This window comes from Rhincodon typus, unplaced genomic scaffold (assembly GCF_021869965.1).
Source record: "Rhincodon typus isolate 14 unplaced genomic scaffold, sRhiTyp1.1 hic_rhity00000639, whole genome shotgun sequence".
In the NCBI taxonomy this organism is placed as follows: domain Eukaryota; kingdom Metazoa; phylum Chordata; class Chondrichthyes; order Orectolobiformes; family Rhincodontidae; genus Rhincodon; species Rhincodon typus.
The window spans coordinates 15,902-34,095 of NW_025966277.1; the positions used below are offsets into that span (position 1 = coordinate 15,902).

Genomic DNA, 18,194 nt, shown 5'->3' on the forward strand with positions numbered 1-18,194 from the left:
AGAATAATGTTTGCCAATGCATTGGTTTTCAATTCATAATGAAGAAAAGGCATTTCTAAAGTGTTAAAATATATTTTGTTTTGCAGTGTTCTCAGTCTGGATTCTCGGGGATGAGGGGCTCATCTCAGAGTCAATTCCTAACAGTTGCAATGCTCAATTTAATTTCCTTTTCCTGGTGACAGATTTGTAGACACACAAACTGCCAGGTTTAAGGAGCTGGATTTACTCATGAAAACAAAAACTGGCTCATAGATGTTAGTTAGCGAAAATCTAACATTAAAAGGAAATATTACAAAAAAAAGTTAGCAGCTACTGAAGTATTTCACTTGTTCTCCTTACACTTCAGTGTTCAACCTTTAAAATTTTATTGATTTGTCCTTCTCTTTCCTTTGAGCTTATCACAGGGAAGAACATGAGACAGATGCTCACTTGCTGAAATGTTTTCAAATCAAAACATCTGGGCTCTAATTTGTACTGTTCAAAAATCTCTGACTGAGATGATGCACTCACCTTGAGTAATTGGGAAATTGAGTCATAATATTCTGAAAATAAAGAATATGACTCTAGTAATGGATTGAAGTGCAATTTCTAGGATTCTAATGGACTGAAATGTCTCAATGTATTGTCCTCCCAGAGCTCACAACACACTGCTTTGTTAATAATAGCTATAGCTTTAATTTTGTACATTTTTATTTATAGTTTTAGAAAATGCACACCAAAAAGATGCTTGTTGCGGAGAAAATGCCAGGAATTTATTGTCCTTTTACCTTGTGTCCTAATTGTGAAGCCTCAGCCCGAGCTGCAGTCGCCACTGGATCAATGAGATTGCTGATTTCTTGAACTGCTCCAGCCATTTGGTCATGTAATGCCTAATGAAAAATTGCAGTAAAAGTTACAACTGTGAGAAGCTGCAAAGCAAGGTGACAATGACCACATTTTTTACAATTTACTGATGTTTGTTAAGGAATAATGATTGGCCAAAGCATCAGTGAAAATTCCCCTGCTCTTCCACAAACTAGCGGCACAGGATCTTCTATAAGCATCGGAGGTGGCAGACAGGACCTTCGGTTAACTTGTCAGTTGAAAGACTGCATCTCTGACACTGCAGGACACCTCCGCTACTGAAGTGCCAGTCTACACTTAGTATTCCTGTCTGGTCTACAACTTGGACCCACAACCTAATGACACAACAAAGGACTCTAAGCCATGGCTGACAGCACTTGGGAATACCAATTGCTGTTCGAGAAACCACATGCTCATTTTTACATTTATTTGCTCTTCTATTTCTTACCCGCTTTTAAATCCTGGTCAGGCCAAGCTTAAGCCCATGGACACACTGCCACAATAAGTGGTTAAGAGGTTGGCTAACACAATAATGTGACTTATCCAAGTTTCCCTCAAACTGGCAAGTGCCAGTTTATATATACACGTGTGCGTATCAACGAGATTGCACATTGCTGGAACATGCCTTTCAATCTTGCTACACATTTTGCAGTAAACAAAGATTTCAGCTGTTTTCACACAGCCGTATATTAAAACAATAAGAGTCAGAAACATAATTAGGTTGCGGAAGATCACCAAAATGAGGCAAGTATTTGCTGCTCACCTCTTGAGAGATGCCTTCCCGTGGTGCCAACTGCTGACTAATCGCTGCCAAAGATGCCTGGTCAACATCCTTGATGCATTGATTAAGAACATCAATGGCTTCATCACACTCTCTTTGTCCAGGAGCTTTATCTCTGAAGTTCAGGAATAAAACATGCAGAATTAACATCCTGTTGATGCTTATTATTACACAAAAGTATCCCATAGCTTTGAAATAATAAAATTGAGAATCATTACTTGCCCTGGATCATTTCAATATCTTCAGCACTTATTACAGGAAAACACTGCTAATAATTTTAACATTACTAGGCTTTATTGCATTAGGCTTCCCACTTTTTATACTCCTCACTCTGAACACGCATTTTAAAGCTCACAGTAGCCCAAGTATCTTGAGGACTACACTGCCGATTCCTAATCCAAGCCTGAGCGCACATCACAAAGGTCCAAAACATGCAGGACTCTTATGAAATCCATAGTGCACAAAATTTAACACATGCAAAATAAACGCCAGTAAATCAAGAGAGATGTGGTGGCAGATATTTAAAGGAATATTTGACAACATACAGAATTAAATCCATGTCAGCAAGAAAATTGATATGTAAAACCCATCATCCATGGTTAACCAAAAAAAAAGTTAAAGATAGTATCAAACTTAATGAAATTGCATATATATATTTACACAAAGATGAGTGGCAGGTCAGAAGATTGGACAGAATACAAGAAACCGCAAAGAACGACTAAAAGCTTAATGAGTGAAAATTAAGCATTTGGGAAAGGAATCTGCTTTTCTTAACTGTTCTGGCCTGTATGTGACTCCAGATACACAGAAATGGTGACTCAATTGTTCTCTGAAATGGCCTAAAAGAGCCAGTTTAACATCAATTAAGGGTGGAATAAAGGCTGGTCTTGCCAAGTGATGTTCACATTCCATGTAAAAATAAATATAAAAAGAGGAAAATAAAGGAGATGGCAGACGAGTTAATAGGTATCTTGCATTAGTCTTCATTATAGAAGACACAAGTAACATCCCAGAAGTACCTGCAAATCAAGAAATGAAAGGTAAGGAAGCATGAAAAAAGTGGCATGAAACTTTGGAACTCTTCCTTGAAAGAGGGTGGAAGCAGTCTTGAATCTTTTAGTAGAGGTAGAGAGACTCCTAATAAAGATGTGGGGGAAATGTTGTCATGGGTAGGGAGGAATGTTGAATAATCTAAACCACCACGATCCTATTCCTGCTCCTAATTCACATGTTGGCTAACTTAAAAAAGCTCCATTATTAAATGAAAAATAACCTCACGAAGTGCTATTTTGCAAAAATATTGCTGTGACCATAAGAAATAAGAGAAGTTGGCCCATCAAGACTCGTCTGCCATTCAACGTGATCATGGATGATTTGATGGTACCTCTTACACCATTTTCCTACCTGTGCCCCTATAATCCACAATTTAGATCAACATTTCCCTCCTTTCAGCCTCCCTCTGTTTTGGTGGTGATAAAGGAAATCATAGCAAAACCTCCAAGAAAGTTCAGTATTCAACAAATTTACTGTCCATGACAACTTGGGAGTCTGAATTGCAATTAAGGGTACAGGCAGCAATTTGGAGCTACAGAATTTATTGCAATTTAAAGATTTGAATTGAATTTACCTCAAAATTTACATTTTGTGAACCTGAAAGACCACCAGATGGAGCATCCCACTCCATTGTTGGATGCATTAATCTAAGTTGCATTAGTAGGTTTGAAAATGTTAGTCTATCATAAAAAAAGACATTTGAAAGCAGAGATAGTAGGAACTGCCGATGCTGGAGAAGGGTCCAGACCCGAAATGTCAGCTTTCCTGCTCCTCTGATGCTGCTTGGCCTGCTGTGTTCATCCAGTTCTACACCTTATTTGGAAAGCATTAACAGATTTGGACAAAGCAATGTGGGTTCATTGTAAGGCAAATTATGCTTAACAAATCCACTAGTTTTTTTTCCCCAATGCAGCTAGTAGAATAGATAAGGGAGAACCAATGGATGTGGTGTATTTTCCTTTTCAGAAGGCTTTTGCTTCAGTTCCTCATTAGAGATTCATGGGCAAGCTTAAAGTATATGGGAATGACAGTAATGTACTGGCACAGCTGGAGAATTGGTTACCAGACAGAAAACAAAGTGGGAATAAATGGGTCTTTCTCCAAGTGGCAGGCAATGACTAATGAATTAATATCATAAGATCAGTACATAGGGCCCAGCTCTTTACAATTTTATATATGTAAAAATGACCCGAGGGAATAAAATGCAATATTTCCAAGTTTTCTGCTGATGCAACGTTGATAACATGGCTAAATGAGAAGTTATGCACTTTGGTGTGAAAAACAAAGGTAAGAGTATTATTTAAATGGAAAAAACACTGGGAATTGTGATAAGATAAGATATAGGAGCAAAATTAGCCCATTCAGCCCATCAAGTCTGCTTCACCATTTGATCATGGCTGATAGGTTTCTCAACCTCATGCACAAAGGTTTCTAGATGTCTTTATCTACCAGTGAATGGAAGCAGACAGGCAGGTGCAGAAAGCAATTAGGAAAGTAAGTGCCTTGTTGGCCGTAATTACAAGAGGATGAGAGTTCAGAAGTAGGGATGTCTTACTATTATATGGGGCCTTAGTGAGACCAAAGCTGGAGTATACCGTGCAGTTTTGGTCTCCCTACGCAAGAAAAATTTATTTGCCATATAGATACTGGGGATGGCAGGACTGTCTTGTGAGAAAGAATTGGTTCAACTGGGCGTGTATTTACTAGAGTTTAGAAGAATGAGAGGGGAATCTGTTTGAAAATGTATAAAATTCTAACAGGGCTGAACAGACCAGGTGAAGGGTGAATGTTTTTCCTGGTTGGAGAGTCTAGAACCAGGGGACTCAGTCTCAAGATATGGGGTGGATCATTTAGGACTCAGAGAAGGCGATATTTCCTCACACTGGGTAGCGAACCTGTGGAATTCTTTACCGTAAAAGGCTGTGGAGGCCAAGTCACTGAATATGTTCAAGAAAGAGGTGGATAAATTTTTAGACTTTAAAGGGATCAAGGAGTATAGGGAGAAAGCAGCAATTTAACATTGAGATAGAGTTCAGTCACAATCAGATTGAATGGTGGACGCTCAAAAGGCCTATTGAATACCTTTCAATATGGAGCAGATGTCAGTGGCTGAACCCAGTCTTAAATTCCAAACTGCAAACTTTGGGCTTCTAAACTGAAAGTGCTTAATCATAGAAAAAGTAGAAGAGGGAGCTTAAGGAATCCAATTTGTTTTCCATGAAACCAATTGGATGGTGAAATAACTACATGCATTTATATGGCATTCTTAATGTTGCAAACCACCTACGGCACATTCATGTAGCTGGCACTGTTAAAATGCAATACTTAACCACAGAAGGAGACATTAGAGTAGATAACCATGGATTTAGAGAGGTAGACTCTAACAAGCATTTTAAACGAGAGGGGGGAAAAGAGGACAGATAGAAATAACTCCACAGCTTAGGGCTCTAACAGCTGATTGGTAGAGCTAAGAAACTCCCGGATGTAAAACAGACCAGAAGTGAGACAAGCAGAGATTTTAGAGACTGTAGGCTAGCAGAGACAGAGCAGCAAGGTCAAGGAATGAATTGGTAACAGGATGAAAATCTTACAACAGACAGTCCTGGACTGGGAGCCAGTGCAGGTCAGCAAGCACAGGGAACATGAGTGATCAGAGTTTGGTGCAAGTTAGTATATGTGGAGTGGAGTTTATATTTACGGAGTTTATGGAGGGCAGCAGCTGTATTTTGATATCTTTGCTTGGAACAAGGTCCAATTGAATATAGCAAGTCAAATTGGAAGAGCATATATTTAAAGACAGCTGAATTAAAATAGATGCAAATGAGACAAGTCTGTTATTCATTAAAATTCATCTAAGCACATCATTATTGTCATATTCAGGATTCAAATTTAATGTGAAAACATTTCTATCTTTTAATAGAATTTCATAGGAGCATTCACAAAGATAATGTGAATATCAAGGCTGAAGAGTATAACTGTGTCAGAAAACAAAGACAAAGTTCAAAGCATAGAACAGACCACTGCATTTGGTTGTGTTTTAGCAGGTTTTTGACATAAGGTGATGTGCCAGACATGAGGAAGGGTCACCGGACCCGAAACGTTAACTCTGTTTTCTCCTCCACAGATGCTGCCAGACTTGCTGAGCTTTTCCAGCAACTTTGTTTTTGTTCCTGATTTACAGCATCCGCAGTTCTTTTGGTTTTTATGAGAAACTTAAACCTGGGATATCTTTAAATATTGAAAGCCCTATTTTTCATTTAAGTTTGGTGACTGTGGAGTTACATTAAATGACACTGTGGGACACCCACTATTGCAACTCACGGCAGTCTTAGTAATACTGGGGAGAGTTGGGTTAATAAAATCACAAGAACTAATGCAAGTGTGTGCTCTTTATATAAATAGACTGTCCACCATCCCTTTAATTTATCTTAAAAGGCCTAGCAAAACAGTGTCTATTATAGTCCAAGACTGCAAAATAACTAACATTTTTAACAAGAGCACATACAGCTCCTTTAAAGGAGTACATACTTAATTAGGAATGGAGTGTCAGTAGATGGAACAAGCCAAATAATGACCAAACAAGCAGCAATGGGAATATATTACCACATCTTGCAATAATCCACAAGAGCAAAGCTTAGGCAACTTAGATTTAATCAAAATCTCAGATCAATATTCTAAATACTTAATACAGCACCAGATAATTTTTAAAGTTGTAGTTGTTAGGGCCAACTTTGAATAAAGAAGAAAACATACTGTTATACAAGTAAGCTTTACTTTTAAACATAAATCCTGAAAACAACTGTTAAACAGAGGGAGGTACCTGATAGAAGTAATGAGTTTCTTGATAGAGTCAGAGACAGTTCGAGAATGTCCAGCCAAGACAGACCATTTTGGTGGGTCTTTTGGGTTCACAGCAAGGGACCGAGCAGTCTGAATGAGACCTGTTGAACTATCCAGCATTGTCTTCGCAGCCACAACAATGGGCTCCATGGCATTAAGTCCCTGCCACAAAAATACAAATACATGCATACTTTAAGAAATTAGTTTCTTAAGATTCAGATTTTATGGATAGTTTGCTGAAATAGCAGTCAATAGTTCAGTTAGTTATTTGGTGCCCTCATGTGGGCAAGTACTGGAAGTTATTGAAAAGCAAAATACTACAGAGATGCTGGAAAGCTGAAACAGACAGAAAATGCTGGAGAAACTCTCACTTCTGGCAGCATCTGAAGAGTCATGTTGGGCTCAAACAGTTAACTTTGCGTCTCTCTCCACAGACGCTGCCCGAACTGGTGAGTTTCCTCCAGCATCTTTTGTGTGTATGTGTCTGTGTGTTACTGGAAATTATTCAGTGATTCATATAATTATCTGCTTGACTGCACTATTTAATATTTTAGGCAAAACGTTTGACCAGCTTATGCAACTACTTTAGCTAGCCTTTGCCTATAGACCAAGTGTATAAGACAATTGAGGGTAGTTTGCTTCTCCACGCTTCCTCAGGGTCACTGGACACGAAACATTAACTCTGATTTTTTTTTCTTCACAAGATGGTGCCATACTGCTGAGCTTTTCCAGCAACTTCTGTTTTTATACAGGTTAGTTCAGTTCAGCGCAGTCTGTTATCAGTGTTTAAAACCAGAGTCCCAACAGTACGCATTAGAATGTAAGAAACAGGAGTAGAAGACTTTGCGCTGACTCCACCATTAAGAATCATACCTGATCTTCAACCTCCACTTCACTTTCTTACTACTCTCCATATCTTGTGATCCCTTAACACACCAAAAACCTGTCTACCTCAGTCAGAAATCTACACAATTATGGAGGATCCATAATCCTCTGGAATAGGGAACTCCAAATATTTACAACTCAAGTGCAGATACTTCTTATCTCAATACTAAATTGATGACTTGGTATCCTTGAACTGTGCCATTATGTTCTAGATTTCACAAGCAGGGAAAACAATCATTCAGGGCCTATCCTGCCAAGACTGCTCAGAATCTTAAAATTAAGACATTTCAATACTACATTAGAGATAAATACATCTAAAACTAAACAGGGTATTGACATTTACATTCTTTGTCTCTATTACCACAGCACTTAAATTATTATTGTTGCCTGCACCAATTAGATAGAAAAATCATAATTTGAGGTGGCATGAGAATCTATCAACACTAGCATTTTTGGCCAATGGTTACAGGATCGACTTGAAGATTTGCGCATTCTTATAATTACAGATGAAGACACTTGATTTCCATGTGAGTCATCGAATTTCTTTTTATACAAGATGGAACTAGTTTTGTTGATAATGTACCTCAGGACTAATCTGAGCTGGAACACTGACAAACTCTGGGTTGGAAGCAAATGCTGTCAGATTCTCCACTGCTTCAATTAGAGGAACTGTTGCAGCTCGGCAATTCTCACGGTTTTCTTCTGTGAATGTACCATCCAGTGCCTATGTTAACACAAAAAGAAAAAAGGTGTTAAATTGTTCCAGGTTTGGCAAAATGTCCAAAGTAGTAAATTATGTCCATATTAAAAATAAGCAGTTACTTTCATTTTACAGATTAGACTATGTTATTTTTTAGTATTAAAATGCACCAATTTTTCAATTACATTAGTCTCTAATGGATCAGACTCTGCAAATCCGAGGGCAGAACATGGAGCTCTAATAAATCCACCACATTCTAACTGAGCAGTAACTCTAAGAAATAAGAGTGACTTTTGTGTGGTCATTTCATCACTAGTTGACTAAAGAGTATACAAGCTGTTACAAAGACCATATTCATCTTTGAGGAAGAATTTTCCAGGAGATACCTTGATTGCTTTCACGAGGTTGGCCGTACTATTCGCCACCTCCTTCGCTGATTGAACAAACTGTCTCTTAGCAACAGGGTTGGACGTCTTGGATGAAGCGAGACGGCAGGCGTTGCACAAGGCAGAAGTATGTTTTGCAACAATAGTGGCAGCAGACAAGACCTAAATTGAGAAAAAACATGTGAGCCCAAAACTTCCTCAATCATCTATGGTGCTTTGAAAGCAAATTTACTGTAGAGATAAAAGTTTCAATAGGATAACAAGAATTGACATTACCTGTGACTGAATGCAGGCTGGATCTACTAGGTTCTGACAAGCCATTTGGATCGCTTGATTAGCTCGTGCAAACTGCGCTGGGTCTACTAATCCTTGCTGACCTGCATGGCTATTGGGATCGGAGATTCCTACAAGGTATGCTGCCTGGGGGTTAAAATTTAGAAACGGTTATGAGGTCATATTTAGACAAATATAATTGTCAAATTTCTGTCTCCTCGTAAGTTTCTTGCTATCTTCAATCTTGCAGTTATAAAAAGTGAACAATCAAATTTCAGTTCCCTTTTATCAGACTGGCTAAATGTTCACATCCTGCAGGAATGTCACATGGCAATACAACATGGTAATGCTTGTGCTAAACAAAATTGGCAAAGTAAAAGGAAGGGTACAGGGACCTTTAGCTTAGTTAATCAACGAAATGATCTGAAGTACAAATTTTCTGTTCATACTTCTGGTCAATGCAACAATTCATTTTCCAGTATCTGTGAATCACTCAGTACAAAGGATAATGGTATCAAGTAAATAAACACATAGCTGATGCCTAGATGACAATGGCTACTAGCTAAGAGGTTAAAGATTTTTAAAAATTAATTCTGCTTTAAATATATGGTATATATTTAAGGCTTTCACCTACTTTCATTTGCAAATATTTCAGTTTGAATTAAGTTGAATGTTAAGAATACTGCCATTATTCTACTCTTGAAATGACAATCCTTAATGTAAAGCTCCTAGTTGAATTGACATTATTTGTCACTGCACTAGATTAGTTACTTATTCAGATGAAGAAAATGTATTAAGGTTGCCACATTTAGGTCAGAAAAATGCAGGGCCATGGAGGAGGGTGGGGGGTGGGGGAAGAGGGAAGCTGGAGAGAGTGAGAAAATCATCAAAACCGAAAGAACTGTGGATGCTGTAAATCAAAGAACAAAAACAGAAGTTGTTGGAAAAGTTCAACAGGTCTGGCAGCATCTGTGAAGTACGAAAATCAGCTTTAATGTTTCAGTTCGGTCACCCTTCCTCAGAACTGAAGGCAGCTGGGAAAATGTTGATTTATATGCAGAAAATAGGGAGGGGGAGGGGGACGGGGTAGGGAGTAAACGATGGGACACAGCCTGAAGAGAGAGAAGAGCAGTTAGATAGACAAAGGGGTTGATAACGATCTGGCTAGGAGGGTAAATAGTTGTGAATGGGGACTGTTAGTGACTAACAATAGGTAGCGTGTAATGGCAGGTTGTGAGATAACAAGGCCTGGTGTGTGGTGTTAAGGGCTAGAACATGGAAGAGTTTAGGCCCCAAAATTACTGAACTCGATATTGAGTCCAGAGGGCTGCAGGGTCCCCAAGTGGAAAGTGAGATGTTGTTCTTCCAGCTTGCGTTGAGCTTTGCTGAAACACTGCAGCAAGCCTGAAACAGAGATGTTGGCCAGGCAACTGGGTGGTGTGTTGAAGTGGCAGGCAACCGAAAGATCAGGGTCTTTTTTTATGAGCAGAACGTAGATGTTCTGCGAAGCAGTCAGTCTACGCTTCAATTCCCCAGTGTAGAGGAGACCACATTGTGAGCAGCAAATAGGGCGGCACGGTGGCTCAGTGGTTAGCACTGCTGCCTCACAGCACCAGGGACCCAGGTTCAATTCACGGGGTGGAGTTTGCACATTCACCCCGTGTCTGCATGGGTTTCCTCCTGGTGCTCCGGTTTCTGCCCACAGTCCAAAGATGTGCAGGCTAGGTGGATTGGCCATGTGAAATTGCCGGTAGTGTCCAGGGATGTTTGGGTTAGACATGGGGAAATGCAGGGGTAGGGGAATGAGTAAGGGTGGGATGCTCTTCAGAGAGGTGGTGTGGATTTGTTGGGCCGAATGGCCTGTTTCCACACTGTAGGGATTCTATGAAATGCAGTAGACTTGATTCTGGCAAGGGCAGGTAAAGTGTTGCTTCGCCTGGAAGGGATGTTTGGGCCCTTGTATAGTGGGGAGGGAGGAAGTAGGTGGCAGGTGAAGGTGCTGGTGCCATGAGACTGTGGGGGATGTTGGTGGTGAAGGAAGAGTGACCAGGGTGCCCCGGAGGGAACAGTCCCTGCGGAAGGTGGACAAGTGAGGGAAGAGAGGGGATGAAGGCGGAGGTGCGGGAGATGGGTCAGACCCAGTTGAGGGCCCTGTCGACAACAGTGCTGGAGAATCCTCGGTTGAAGAAGAAAATGGACAGTTCAGAGGCTCCCTTGTCGAAGTTAGCCACATCCGAGCATATGTGACGGAGACGGAGGAACTGAGAGAATGGGATAGAGTCTTTATAGGAAGCAGGGTGTGAGGATGTACAGTTCAGGTAGCTGTGGGAGTCAGTGGGTTTGTAATAGATATTAGTGGCCAGACTATACCCAGAAATGGAAACAGATGTTGAGGAAGGGAAGGGAGAAGTCAGAAATAGATCAGGTGAAAGTGAGGGCAGGGTGGAAATCGGTAGCGAAATCGATGAGCTTTTCCAATTCTGGATGAGAGAGGTAAGCAGTACCAGATACCAATGATATCATCGATATATCGGAGGAAGAGTTATGGGTGGGGGCTAGAATAGGACTGGAACAAGGAATGTTTCACGTAACCCACGAAGAAGGGGGGCCCATGCAGGTACCCACGGCCACCCCTCTGACCTGAAGAAAATGATAGGAGTTAAAAGAGAAGCTGTTGAGGGGGAGGGTGAGCGTGAGCTCGGCCAAGCGGAGGAGGATGGTGCTGGATGGCGACAGTTCAGGTCTGTGCTCTCAGAAAAAGCAGAGAGCCCCGAGACCCTCCTGGTAAAGGGACTGCATGCCCATGGTAAAGAGGAGGCGGCTGGAACCTGCAAACTGGAAGTTTTGAATCTGGCATAAAGCACCAGAGGAATCATGGATGTATGTGGGCAGGGATTGGACCAGGGGAGAGAAGACTGTCAAGGTAGGAAGAGATGAGTTCCGAGAGCCAGGAGCAGGTTGAAACAATGGTTTTGCCCGAACAGTCCTGTTTGTGGATTTTTGGAAGGAGGTACAAGCGAGCTGTGCGACTACCAGCTTGGAAACAGTGGGTGGGGGGGGGTGAGGGGTAGGGGAGCGGTCACCAGATGAAAGGAGATCAGTTACTGTAGAAGATACAATGGCCTGATATGTCATGATGGGGTCACGGTCCAGGGGAAGATAGGAGGAGGTATCTGAGAGCTGGTGTTCAGCCTCTGCAATGTAGAGGTCATTACACCAGACTACAACAGCACCACCCTTATCGGCAGGCTTAATAACAAAGTCAGGGTTAGATCTAAGTGCATGGAGTGTAGTCAGTTCAGAGGGAGACAGGTTGGATTTGGTGAGGGGGTGGAAGGGGGGGTGCAGAGAAATTGAGGCGACTAATATCACGTCGACAGTGAGAAAATCACGTTTCTCTTGCAGGGACCCAGAATGTAATAGGCAGAATGACTCTGCCTGTGTTGTAGCTATTCTCCGAATATAAAATTCAGAAAAATGTAATATTCCTTCAGAAATGCATTTCATTAAGGACAGTCAAAAATGATAGTAAGCTGTATTTGATCAAGTGAATAGTTTACCTAATTGATGCATCCTGATGATTTAGACTCGGGTATAAAGGAGCATAATTCTTAAATTTGTTAATACTACAAATTTAGGTAGATTTCTAAACAGTGAAAAATAATTTAAAAGACTTGGGATGACAGACAGATTATTGGAATAAGTAAAAATGTGTTTGACACAATTCAGTTAAATAATTGAGTGTTAATAGATTTTTAAAAGCCATAAAGAACACACGTTTACATTTGCAGGAAATCTACTGAAGGGTCTTGATAATCAGAACTACACACAGATGGCCATAAAAAGGCCAATAGAAGTTTGAATTTACATAAGGTATATGCATTAAAAAAAAAGTGTAAAAAACTGGTGTAGTGTACATAGCAGGCAGAACATTAAAGCTATGTAGCAGGTACAATTTAAACTCACTAAAAGAAAACTGAGGCGATACAGGATATTGGGGTTATGTCCCCTAAAGAATAGAGAACTAAGATTTAATAAAAGATTTTAAAAATCATGAAGAGTTTTACTAGGCTATTGTACTTGGTTGAGAAGTCAGAGATGGGGAGCCGTCAATTAAAATTAAGATCATCACAAGATGAAGAGTACGGCAAAGTAACATTTCTGTAAAGTTGCTGAAACAGGAATATTTCACTACAAAGTAACTGAAAAAGTGAATATTCCATCTAGTTTAATTTGTAAAGGGATATCAACGAGAAGCAGAGCATGACAGACATGAATGTGCACAGGACAGCATCAGCAGTTGTGCATTGCTCGACAAATAGTTGTCACAGATTATAATATGCTAAATAATCAACTTCTGTGCAGTAATCTATGGTTGTAAAGTTATGAATTTCATATAGATGCAACTTATACATTTAAAAGACCATACTGAACACTGCCCCCAATAACCTCCAAGCAGTTCTTTACATGCAACTCATACATCATTTCCGCATATATTTACCTGAGCAGCTGCTTCTGTAAGTCCACACAAAGCTTTGGAACCAGTGCTTACTGAATCGCCAAATGCTGGTAGATCACTGTTCTTGGCATTGTGAGAGATTCCAGTCATTGCCTCTCCCAGAACCTAGAAAATTTGAAAACAACTTGCATTTATGTAGTGCTTTTCATGACCACCAGATGTCCCAAAACACTTTGTAGCCAGAGAAGAATTAATAAACCGAAGTCACTGTTATAATGCAAGAAACATAGCCACTAATTTGCACAGAACAAACAGCCTAACTTTCACATTGATCACATAATCCAATTTTTTAATGTTGCTTGGAGGCAGTCAACATTGACCAGAGCACTCCCTTACTCTTCAAAGTAGTATTATGGGATGTTTCACATTTAACTGTATGGATAAATAGAGCCTTAGTTTAACATCTCATTCTAAAATTAGCACCTATGGCAGCGTACTGATCCCTCCATATATATCATCAACCTTGATTTCTGTGTTCAAGTCCTGAAGTGGAGCTTAAATCCAGAACCCTGTGACTCAGAGGTGACTTTGTAAGCACTCACCCACAGTTGATACATAAATGGAAAATATGTTAAAACGGTTCCATTTCAGAAGGAGAATTAAAGTGAAAAGCACCCGATCGAAGATCAGTTCTTTCTCTCAATACCAAAATGGACACGATCAAAACTTTTGCCTTTCCATTGTACACAATTTGGAAATTAAGTGAAACTGTTGTGAAGTTAATCTTTCTTAAATTCCTTCAGGCAATGATGGGAACAACAAGGAAGATATACCTTAAAGACACAAAGTTTAGTTGGATTTTTTTTTGGAGTAGCCCTTCCAGTTGGAGTGAGGGAATTTAAGAGGAATATGCTAATAACTCACAAGGAAGGTAAGTGTAGCAAGAGAATTTTCTTCATTGGATTGAGAAGAAATGGAGGCTCTATTTTCTTGTTTAGCTGGTCAAGATCTCATGGTATAGACCAAAGAGGTGCCAAGTGTTACTTAAGTGTCCTGGCCAACATTCTTTATTATTGTCACCAGTTATTTACCTAATTTCTTGTCTGAGAGTCTTGCTGCATTTGGCTGGCATTTAACAGTGACTGCACTTTCAAAAGATTCTGAAGTCTTTTGACTTATTTTCAAGATATAAAATGCCTTTGATAAGGAAGCTGCATTCTTTAGAGAGCAAGGTGGTTTCGTTTAGACCTTAGAAACGAAGGGTAAAAATGACAAAGAATGCAGGAGAATACAGGACAGAAGATTTTCTTCTTGAAGTTGGAATAAGCCTTTTAAGCAAATTCATGAAAAATCACTTAGCACGAACATGAAATGCATTGTTTTGTAGCCCACAGATGTGATGAAATCATGTGTTTAAAAGATTATGATTACTTATGCCTGAAGGAATGTGAAGTGTGGGAGGTAACTTGGGATTAATGTGGGCTGCCAATGGTTTAGAAAATGACAGAGCAGGCTCAAAAGTAGCTCACCTGGTCCCATGCAATTCTCCATCTACCTACTTCTTGTATAGTCTTGTTTATATAAACAAATACACTAAAACAAGGGGACTTCAGGTTCCCTGAAATACTAGGATGTGTAGCGAGAACATCTACAAAATTTGGGTAAAATATGCTTATGATTTGCTGAAAAGAAAAAGGCATTTTGTTGAAGCTTTTCATTTTGTACTCATCAGGATAATTTGCAAGAAAGGCTTGAGCTACAGGTAAAGCCACCTGCTTCATGCTGCTGCTCTGCAGTAGTGATATGATTGCTCACCACGAACATGATGCTGCCTTCAAGTCAAAAAGATATTAAGACTACCAAACATTTGGCAGCACAGACCTGATGGGCTAAATGGCCTCTTCTGCACTGTATAATTCTATGAACCATGTGGTACATGAATTTCAGTGCTGGTGGATTGTATCAACAGCATTTCCTTTCATTTGCTTGCAACAAGTAGCATGCTGTGTCTAACCAGCACATGCTTGCAAAACTGAACAATGCCTACAAGTGATAGCATTTTAATGTGTAAAAAAAGTGCCTGACACCAATTTAGGATTGCCAGTCGGACTCTCACTGTGATGGTGCATCTGTGTGTTCAAGAAGCTACATATATTAATACCAAGTATCCTGTTGTAGCACACAGGAAAAACACGTACACATACTGGATTTGTTTCAACTCAACAAAATAACTGACAGTTGTTTTCTTGTTTACTTCACAGGGAAATATCTTGAACAATCTGAGTTAACCTGATGAGTTTAAAATATAAACAAATTTTAGCAGTTAATTGTCAGTCATTGCCTATCTGATACATTCCCTATTAGTAATACCTCTACTAATCACAGTCCACTTGTCTACCAATTAGTACTCTCTTCTCATACAGTATTAACTTTATTTTGCCTTTACATTGGTATTTCTTGCAAATTGCCCTGCTAAGTGAAAGATGAAAGGTTTCAACAAAAGTATATTTTTCCAGCACTTATGTTCTACAGTACCAAATTTCTAAAAGTATACTCAGTTAATCTTAGAGAATTTGAATCATGCAGTAAGAGTTAACATAAAGTGCCAGTAATAAGGAAAAAAATACTTTTTTGTTACTAATATATCCATGAGCATGTATTCCAGAGTTAACTAAAACAATTGTCAAACAATTTGGTAAAACTGATCTGGTCAGTAACTAATGTGTGCTCATCAAAGAACAATTGACTTTTCTAAAGTATCCACATACATACCTTGGAATTTTCCATTACACTGTCAATGCAATCAAAGTAAGACAAATCATTGACGGCCTCAGTGGGATGATCCAGCATTCCTCGGACAGTCTGTAAGAAAAATATTTCAGGTTTCCATGATATTTCACATGAAGAGGAACCAAGAAAATACATCATAGCAACACATTTGTCTGGTACTACTGCTAAGCACAGTATAATTGTTATTCATTGCTAATTTTAATTAATTTTACAGTTATGTAAACCAACTTACTCAAAGGACTGATGTGAATTAAATTTGGCTTAACCCTTAGATCTCTCAAATTTGTTAACTATGCAAATGGCCTTTTAAATGTGATAAAACAATTGGGATAGCGGACAAGAGGGAAGAGAAAATTGAGCCTACTGGAAGATTCCAGCATGATTTTCTTGAAAAACAAATATTCAATTGCTACTAATTTGACATCCTTACAAGAGTAATCAGTAATAAAAATCAGGGGAAATAGCCAAAACTCCCCTATTTGTAATCTAAAGCAATTTGGAGACTGACGAGAGGTTCCCAACATCACACATGCCAGTCCCCAGCCAACTCAATTCACTCCACATGGTACCAAGAAATGATTGGAGGCACTGCATACTGTAATATATATTGGTTCTGACAACATTTTGACAATCGTGCTGAAGCAGCGCGTCCTAGCACTTGCCACACACCTAGACAAGCTTTCCCAGTACAGCTACAATACTGGCAGTTACCTGAATGTGGAAAATTGCTCACTGATAATGGAACAATGTTCAGCACTCTTCATGACTCCTCAGATACTGAAACATGTCCAAATGCAGCAAGATCTGGAGAATACCCTGGTTTGGGCTGACAACTGGCAAATAACATTTGTACTGCACACGTGCCAGCAACATTGAATGGCTTCTGGTCACTAAATCCTCCACTATCAATATTCTGGGGGTTACCACTGACCAGAAAGTGAGCTGGACTAACTATAAACATTGTGGCTTTGAAAGCAGGTCAATCCGGCGAGTGACTCACCTTCTGACTCCCCAAAGCTTATCCTCTATCTACAAGGTGCAAATCAGGATTGAGAAGCATCACTTTCCACTTGTCTAGATGGGTGCAGCTCCAAAAATACCCAAGGAGTTGACACCATGCTGGACTGGCACGACAGCCACAGACATTCTCTCCCTCCATTGCTTGGTAGTAACATTGTGCACCTTCGACAAGATGCACTGCAAAAATTCACCCATGTTCCTCAGAAAGCACCTTCCAAACCTAAAACCACTAAACCACTACCATCTAAAAGAATAGGGGCAGCAGACATAGGAACACTACCACCTGCAAGTTCTTTTCCAAGCCATTCTCGATTCTTACTTGAAAACATACCACTGTGTCACTGGGGCAAAATCCTGGAACTCTCTTCCTAATGCATTGTGGGTCTATCTACACCAAATGTACAGTAGCAGTTCACTACAACTGTCTCATGGGCAACTAGGGGTGGGCAATAAATGCTGTTCTATCCCCAGATGCCCACATCACATGAATAATTTTTAAAACATGCATATTGTTGGTTTTGGTTTTACTGCTGAAAGAACATAAGCAATTGACAAAATACATATAATACAAACAACTACAGGTGACTAACCGTAAGCTGGTTTTCTACTGACTCTACCAAGTGAGAATGAACATCCGCAACACATGCTTCCTGCAGTCAGCTGAAATCCAGAAGTTAAAATCTTCTAGAGCTGCTGTTTGGAGAATTCTAAGAGTCATTTTATTTTTAACCCTGCTTTTTCTTCTGGTTACAATTATTTGTGTGAAATCAATTGTGATCCAAACAGTCTCAATATAAAAATAGCTGTAACTTTTCTCGGTCACAGCCCACACACACCAGATGCACGAGGCATTTCTTCCTCTATCCAAATAAGTGCCACAGAACTTGATTAATCAACAAGAAAGTCAGCCAGTCTCAAATCGGCTTATATTACCAAAAGAGGAGTTTTAGCTATTTCCACTGATTACTATTACTGATTACCAGTATCAGGATGTCAAATTGGTAGCAATTGAATATTTGTTTTAAAAAAATTCATGCACAATTAAGAGAAAACAAATTTATTTGGTCAGCTTAACTTGATAAACAAAAGCCTCTGTTCCACTTTCAAAAGTTATACATTTAAAAGGGACAGCACAGCGTGGTTACTAAATTGTTTAAAATGACA

At 39.6% G+C, this 18,194-nt stretch overlaps 1 protein-coding gene across 1 annotated transcript in view; it reads right to left on the reverse strand.

Moving 5' to 3' along the window:
* Positions 1-18,194, reverse strand: part of LOC125488384 (talin-1-like) — a gene marked incomplete at both ends in the record, with an annotated part of 48,501 nt that overhangs the window by 15,785 nt on the left and 14,522 nt on the right. Inside the window, 8 exons of the mRNA XM_048621415.1 lie at positions 768-869; positions 1,607-1,739; positions 6,498-6,679; positions 7,986-8,126; positions 8,489-8,650; positions 8,765-8,908; positions 13,263-13,385; positions 15,993-16,082. Of these exons, the coding sequence (XP_048477372.1) occupies positions 768-869; positions 1,607-1,739; positions 6,498-6,679; positions 7,986-8,126; positions 8,489-8,650; positions 8,765-8,908; positions 13,263-13,385; positions 15,993-16,082 (1,077 nt within the window). The remainder of the gene's footprint in view (positions 1-767; positions 870-1,606; positions 1,740-6,497; positions 6,680-7,985; positions 8,127-8,488; positions 8,651-8,764; positions 8,909-13,262; positions 13,386-15,992; positions 16,083-18,194) is intronic.